The 7,922-nt window shown below is 44.9% G+C and overlaps 1 protein-coding gene across 1 annotated transcript in view; it reads right to left on the reverse strand.

Annotated features, from left to right (window-relative positions):
- Positions 1–4,612: 4,612 nt before the first annotated feature.
- The window catches only part of si:dkey-29p10.4 (tripartite motif-containing protein 14), a 30,108-nt gene continuing 26,798 nt past the window's right edge, over positions 4,613–7,922 (reverse strand). Inside the window, exons 11-12 of the mRNA XM_024140958.2 lie at positions 6,191–6,313; positions 4,613–6,020 (exon numbers count right to left, since the gene is read on the reverse strand). Of these exons, the coding sequence (XP_023996726.2) occupies positions 5,796–6,020; positions 6,191–6,313 (348 nt within the window). The 3' untranslated portion in view covers positions 4,613–5,795. The remainder of the gene's footprint in view (positions 6,021–6,190; positions 6,314–7,922) is intronic.

Consider the following 7,922-nt stretch of genomic DNA (forward strand, 5'->3'; position numbering starts at 1 on the left):
ATTGTCCTATCCGGTAGGTTCCCATGTTGAGTTGCGTAGATCCCGGTAGAGTTCCATGTTTATTGTCCTAGGGTCGCCGGTAGAGGTTCCCTGTTGAATTGGTCCTATCCGGTAGAGTTCCATGTTGATTGTCCTATCCCGGTAGAGTTTCCATGTTGATTGTCCTATCCCGGTAGAGTTCCATGTTGATTGTCCTATCCGGTAGGCCGTTATGTTATCCATTCGATTGATTGTCCTCTCCGGGAGGGTTCCATGTTGATTGTCCTATCCCGGTAGAGTTCATGTTGATTGTCCTATCCCCGTAGAAGTTCCATGTGATTGTCCTATCCCGTAGAGTTCCATGTTAATGCGTCTATCCCGGTAGAGTTCCATGTTAATTCGGCTCTATCCCGGTAGAGTTCCATGTTAATTGTCTATCCCGGTAGAGTTCCATGTTGATTGGGCCTATCCCGGTAGAGTTCCATGTTGATTGGCCTATCCGGTAGAAGTTCCCATGTAATCGTGCCTACCTTGTAGACGTTTCCATGTTAATCGTTGTTCCTATCGGTAAGAGTTCCATGTTAATTGGCCTATCCTTGTAAGAGTTCCATGTTAATTATTTGGTCCTATCCTCGTAGAGTTCCATGTTAATTGGCCATCCGGTAGAGTTCCATGTTAATGGGCCTATCCCGGTAGAGTTCCATGTTAAGTTGGCCTATCCCGGTAGAGTTCCATGTTAATTGGCCTATCCTGTAGAGTTTCCATGTTATTGTGCCTATCCGTAGAGTTCCATGTTATATGGCCTATCCGGTAGAGTTCCATGTTAATTGGCCTTATCCCGGTAGAGTTCCATGTTAATTGGCCTATCCCGGTAGAGTTCCATGTTAGATTGGCCATGTCCCGGTAGAGTTCCATGTTAATGGCCTATCCCGGTAGAGTTCCATGTTAATTGGCCTAATCCCGGTAGAGTTCCATGTTGATCGGCCTATCCCGGTAGAGTTCCATGTTGATCGGCCTATCCGGTAGACGTTCGCATGTTAATTGGCCTATCGCCGGTAGAGTTCCATGTTAATTGGCCTATCCCGGTAGAGTTCCATTTAATTGGCCTATCCGGTAGAGTTCCATGTTAATTGGCCTATCCGGTAGCAGTTCCATGTTAATTCAGCTCATCCGGTGAGTTCCATGTTAATTGTCTATCCCGGTAGACTTCCATGTTAATTGTTTTCTCATCCTTCTTCATTGTGATCCACAATGCATCAGCAATCCAATGATTACTCTACCGTTAGTAAATAGTTTGTGTGTTGATGCACCGCAGTGAGTCCGTAATCATTACTAATTGTCTACTGCGTGTGCTCATTAAAGCCAGTGTGTCTGTTAAGCTGCCTGGTGTCTCAGGAGTGTTCAGACCACAGGGCCGCGATGCCAGGAGAGGCTTAGTAGGCGCGCTGTGATGCCACGTAGCTCTCTCCTCTGTGGTGTGTGTGTGTGTGTGTGGTGTGTGTGTGTGTGTGTGTGTGTGTGTCAGTGCGCGCCTTGCTCTGTGTCTGGAGAAAGCTGCTGTCTGTCGGATGCCATCCTGCCCAGGTCTGCGTCCCAAATGGCATCCCATAGTGCTCTGGTCAAAGTAGTGTACTATGGTAGAACGCTTCATTATTGTAATCTCTCTCTCTTCTCACTGTTTCATCTTCCTCCACCTTTGTTCTTGTCCTCTGCTCTGTGTATCACCTTCCCTTTGTTTTTCTCTCAGGTTTTATTCTCTTCTGTCTGGTCACTTCTGTCTTGTCTCTTCTGTCTCGTCTCTTCTGTCTCCTCTCTTCTGTCTTGTCTCTTCTGTCCTGTTTGTCTCTTTTGTCTCGTCTCTTCTGTCTCCTCTCTTCTGTCTGGTCTCTTCTGTCTTGTCTCTTCTGTCCTGTTTGTCTCTTTTGTTCCTCTCTTCTGTCTCCTCTCTTTGTCCTGTTTGTCTCTTCTGTCTCCTCTCTTCTGTCCTGTTTGTCTCTTTGTCTCCTGCTCTTCTGTCCTGTTTGTCTCTTCTTCTGTCTCTCTCTTCTGTCTCTTCTGTCTCCTCTCTTCTGTCCTCCCTCTTCTGTTCCTGTTCTGTTCTCTCTGTCTGTTTGTCTCTTCTGTCTCTCTCTTCTGTCCTGTTTGGTCCTCTTTTGTCTCCTCTCTTCTGTCTCCTCTCTTCTGTCTCCCTCTTCTGTCCCTGTCCTTTGACTCTTGTCTGTCTTGTCTCTTTACCTCTGCTAAAGTACTTCATTATAGTATTCTGTCCACTAGGAACAAAGTTTGCTGCTGCCTCTCTTTGTCCTGTCCCACCACCCCCTCGTCGCTAGACAACATTACTTAGGTTGTGTCCCAAATGCCACCCTAGAAACCTACGTCAGGGATGGGCCGATCCGAGTCCTCAGAAGCCTGAATTTAGTGTCTCACACTTTTGCCCCAGAGCCCAAGCTAACACACCTGACTCCAATAATCATCTGATTATGATCTATCGGTTTAAGAATGCAATTAGTTTTAATATACGGTGTGTTAGCCAGGGATACGAGGAAACGTGTGACTTTGGCCTTGACAACTGGAGTTTACACATCCCTGCCCTACATGTGCACTACTTTTAACTAAGAGTCCTATGGGCCTTGGTCAAAAGTAATGCACTGTAGAGAATAGGGTGCTATTTGGAGACGTAGCCGTAGTTTAGGAAAGAGGATTTCCTTCACAGCTCTGACGTGGTGCGTCCTGACTGCCCTCTGTCGGCATGGCAACGTGTAGTTTCTGGTCCCTGGCATCTGACTTAACCCGGTCACCTTGTGCCACAGCGTCACACAGACAGAACACACACACACACACCCACACACAGATAAACTAGAAAGCCTGATCTCTGGCGCTCTGACGCCGAGGCCACCTGTGGAACAGTGTCAACAGAAATCAGATGGGGATTGTGATGAGACTGTTATTGGTGACAGTGCCTATTACATTTCTCCATGCCTTACTTCCCTCCCCGCCTTTAATTTCCTCATCCTACTTCCCTCCGCCTATCATTTCTCCCCTCTCCTACCTTCCCTCCGCCTATTCATTTCTCCCCTCATCCTACCTTCCCTCCCGCCTATTCTTTTCTCCACTCATCTACCCTTCCCTCCCGCCTATCATTTCTCCCCTCATCCTACCTTCCCTCCCGCCTATCATTTTCTCCCCTCATCCTATCCTTCCCTCCCGCCTATTCATTTCTCCCCCTCATCCTACCTTCCCTCCCGCCTATCATTTCTCCCCTCATCCTACCTTCCCTCGCCTATCCATTTCTCCCCTCATCCTACCTTCCCTCCGCCTATTCATTCTCCCCTCCCTCACCTTCCCTCCCGACCTATCCACTTTCTCCCCTCATCCTACCTTCCCTCCCGCCTATCATTTCTCCCCTCATCCTCCCTTCCCTCCCGCCTATTTCATTTCTCCCCTCATCCTACCTTCCCTCCCGCCTTTTTCATTTCTCCCCTCAATCCTACTTCCCTCCGCCTCATCGTTTCTCCCTCATCCTACCTTCCCTCCGCCTATTCGTTTCTTCCCCTCATCCTACCTTCCAACATGGAACTCTACCAGGATAGGCCAATTAACATGGAACTCTACCAGGATAGGCCAATTAACATGGAACTCTACCGGGATAGGACAATCAACATGGAACTCCACCAGGATAGRACAATTAACATGGAACTCTACCGGGATAGGACAATTAACATGGAACTCTGGTTCTAGTTAGTTACCCTCTAACGTCTGGTTCTAGTTAGTTACTCTCTAACGTCTGGTTCTAGTTAACGTCTGGTTCTAGTTAGTTACTCTCTAAGTTCTGGTTCTAGTTAGTTAGTTTCTAAGGTCTGGTTCTAGTTAGTTACCATCTAACGTCTGGTTCTAGTTAGGCCAAATTTATTTTGATACGCCATCCCATCTGGTTTGCGCTTAGTGGGACTATCATTTGKKTTTTTTCAACAGGACAATGACCCAACACACCTCCAGGCTGTGTCAGGGCTATTTGACCAAGAAGGAGAGTGCTGCATCAGATGACCTGGCCTCCACAATCACCCGACCTCAACCCAACTGAGTTGGTTTGGAATGAGTTGGACCGCAGAGTTAAGGTTAAAGCATTGTCCTATTAAATCAAATACCCAATACAAATGATTACATTTAGTCTGTTTAAAAAAATAATATGCATAATATTTTAAAAACATGTCATGTACACGAACTCCAGACTTGTGCATGTGTATCGTTACGGAGCAGACATCATCCTGTCCCGTGTAAACAAACGTAGAACGAGCAGGGGTCTAGCCTTCTGTTGAGGTTCTTTAGAGAGAACAGCCAAGGAATTGAGAGAAGAAGAGGTCCAGTAGAGTAGCAGGATGAAAGACTGAATGTCACTGAAGAGGTACATTGAGAAAAAAACTTACCTGTGTGAAAGAGACTCTGTGATTTAGAGGAGCAGAGGAACACAAAGTCGTATCTGATGACACGGAGTCTGAGCTCTGAGCTAAACATATCAAGAAACTCGCGGACCAGTTTCATGGTCTTAGTCGCCTCAAACACAGAGAACTTGTCTATGAATTGGCACATCAAAACAGCAGCCCTGACCCAGACAACCAGTACAGAAATGGAAAGGTAAGTCAATATATCAAATTTATTTGATCAGCAGATGTCACAAAGTGCCATACAGWAACCCAACCTAAAAACCCCAAACAATGCAGATTATACTGAACAGAGACCTCTACACGGAGTATACAAAACATTAACAACACCTTCCTAATATTGAGTTGCCACCCCCCACCTTTTCCCCTTAGAACAGACTCAATTTGGGGCGTGGGACTCTACAAGGCGTCGAAAGCGTTCCACAGGGATGCTGGCCCATGTGGACTCCATTGCTTCCCACAGTTGTGTCAAGTTGGCTGGATGTCCTTTGGGTGGTGGACCCTTCTTGATACACACGGGAAACTGTTAAGCGTGAAAAACCCAGCAGCGTTGCAGTTCTTTTATTTATTTATTATTTTTATTTAACCTTTATTTAACCAGGAAGGGCTCATTGAGATTTAAAATCTATTTTTCAAGAGCGTCCTGGCTAAGATAGGCAGCATCAAGTCATTACACAATTACAGACAGAATAAAAACCATAGAATTCACAAGAGTATAACAAAATCAAAAACAGCAAATTAAAAACATTGACAGGTCAAAACAATTCTTGACCCAAACCGGTGCGCCTGGCACATACTACCATACCCCGTTCAAAGGCACTTAATTATTTGGTCTTGCCCATTCACCCTCTGAATGACACACATACACAATCCATGTCTCAAGACTTAAAACCCCTTCTTTAACCCATCTCCTCCCCTTCATCTACACTGATTGAAGTGGATTTAACAGGTGACACCAATAAGGGATCATAGCTTTCACCTGGTCAGTCTATGTCATGGACAGGGCAGGTGTTCCTAATGTTTTGTCCACTCAGTCTATTGATGCTTCTCATTACATCACATTTTAAAACAATGATACATAATAATATTTAAGATTATCTCTACATTGAGATTTCTCTTTGCAATCCTCTATTTGATTAACATGTATAAAAACGTWTTTTTTTTTATTGCTTACACAAAAATGTTATTTATGATCTATAGAAAACTTAACTTCCTCACTGTGCACTATTCTACTGAGCCTGTCTGGAACTATTCGATTCTCTAGCTCCACTCATCGGCGGTTTACAAAACAAAATAGTGGCGGATTGACCGCTTGTTGTTATTTGAATCCCAGATTGCCCCTTTAAGATTTATAGAGAACTGAAGTGTCCCGTGTAACTATTCTGACTTAACAGTGGCTGGCTGGAACAGATCAGGAATGTTGAGCTGTGTTTTAGACACGGCTAGTGCAGGATACAATGGTTCACTGAACTTCTGTTTAAAACAATGGAGCAAGATCAGAGCGCCCCCTTGTGCCACTTTATAGAACGACAGGCTACCCTCCTCGAAATCCAGCAAAACCCCTACCCTCTCCAGCCCCTCGACCTCCACGGGGACAGCCACCTTCAGAATCAGAACGAGAGAGAAAAATGTATTGCAATGCAGCAGCAAAAAAAAAAATGTTCCTAGGAATTTCTCTTGGTGTTGTACATAGAAGCATCCACAGAGATCTGATTCAATTCTATATGTGTAATTGTATGGAAGCGTCCACATCAGCGATCACATCCACATACCTTGTCGTGCAGGGCTTCTATCTGCCCCTTCTCACTCAGCAGGCACCAAGAATAGGGGTTGAAGCCGATACGGCAGGTGTCTTTCTGACCTTTACGACCGATCTGACCCTCGCAGACTCCCACCTGTAGACAAGCGCAGTGGACTATGACAACGCTGTACTAGGTAGTGACATTTTCCTTTTTTGTTGGGGGGGGGGGGCATTTGATTTAGCTAAATAGTGCCAATAAAAGGGTTTCCAAAAATAGAAAATCAATAATGTACTCGACAGGGCTTAGTTAATGCAATAGGGATGAGGAATGTGAAAATGTTGTTGTGTTACTAGCTATATGCTATGTGATGTTTTACCTTAATAAAATTATAATCTCCTCTATAACATATTAGAATAATATGCCATTTAGCAGATGCTAAGAAACCAACAGTAATCTGCCTGTCTATAACCCCTCTGACCTCTTACCTTAAAACGGTACATCCTCTGAGCTTAAACGGTACATCCTCTTACCTTAAACGGTACATCCTCTGAGCTTGTTAAAAGTAATCCTCTGAGCTAAACGGTACTCTCTGAATTAAAAGGTAATCCTCTTACTTAAACGGTACATCCTAGGCTTAAAACGGTATACTCTACTTAAACCGGTACATCGTCTGGTGCTAAACGGTACCTCCTCTTACCTTAACGGTACATTCTGAGCTTAAAACGGTACTCTTGAGCTTAAACGGTAACATCCTCTGAGTTAAACGGTACATCTTTCTTACAACGGTACCTTCTCTAGCTTAAACGGTACATCCTCTTAACTTAACGGTACATCCTCTGAGCTTAACGTAGTACATATCTTACGCTAAACGGTAATCCTCTTAACTTTAAACGGTAATCATCCTTGAGCTTAACGGTACATACTCTGAGCTAAACGTCTCCTTGAGCTTAAACGGTACTCCTCTTACTTAAACGGGACAGTCTCTGAGCTTAAACGGTACATCTTGAGCTTAAACGGTACTCTCTGACCTCTTATTCCATTTGCCTCGTTTCTTCCACGTCCACGTCCAGGCTAGCCACGCCCTCAGGTTTTCGAGGCAGACCTGGGGGAGTAGAGTAAAGCGAGCCCATGTCCGGTAGGACTGCTGGATTGCTGTAGATCCTTCTGTTTCTCAGAGAATGAAGCAGTTTGGGGTGGGCTGTGTACGGGTCGAGAAGGGGTGCGCCAGTTGCACAGGAAACACACACCACACACACACCCACCGGCGGGCATGCGGCACAAGGGTTTTCCGTACCTACATGTCATTGGGAGTTATTTGTGTTGAAGCAGAATTGGTGTGCTGTGATTGGTGATAAGCGGCAGATGTTTGAATGGTTGTGATTGGGGTTAATACCAAATGTTAACCTAACTAATGTGTTAATCCTAACTTAACTTATTTTAATAACCCGGGCGAATATACACGTGTACATTTGAGTAGGGAGTGGTACGGGTGGGTAGACGTTCCAAACTCGGGGTGCTGATTTAAATGGGATCGCGAGAGAACTCCTGAATAAAATGTGCTGGTTATATAGAGGTCAGTCCCTGAGTAGCTCGTAGTTGGTTGTAGATAGAGGTCATCTGATGAGCTATGAATTGGGGGTGTTATAGAAGGTCAGTCAGCTATGATAGCTTGATTGGTTTATAGAGTCAGTCCTTTCTGATGCTTAGATTGCTTTATAGACGATAGTCAGTTGATAGCTCTTTAAGATTGGGTTGTATAAGA

This window comes from Salvelinus sp. IW2-2015, unplaced genomic scaffold, assembly GCF_002910315.2.
Source record: "Salvelinus sp. IW2-2015 unplaced genomic scaffold, ASM291031v2 Un_scaffold2340, whole genome shotgun sequence".
In the NCBI taxonomy this organism is placed as follows: Eukaryota; Metazoa; Chordata; class Actinopteri; order Salmoniformes; family Salmonidae; genus Salvelinus; species Salvelinus sp. IW2-2015.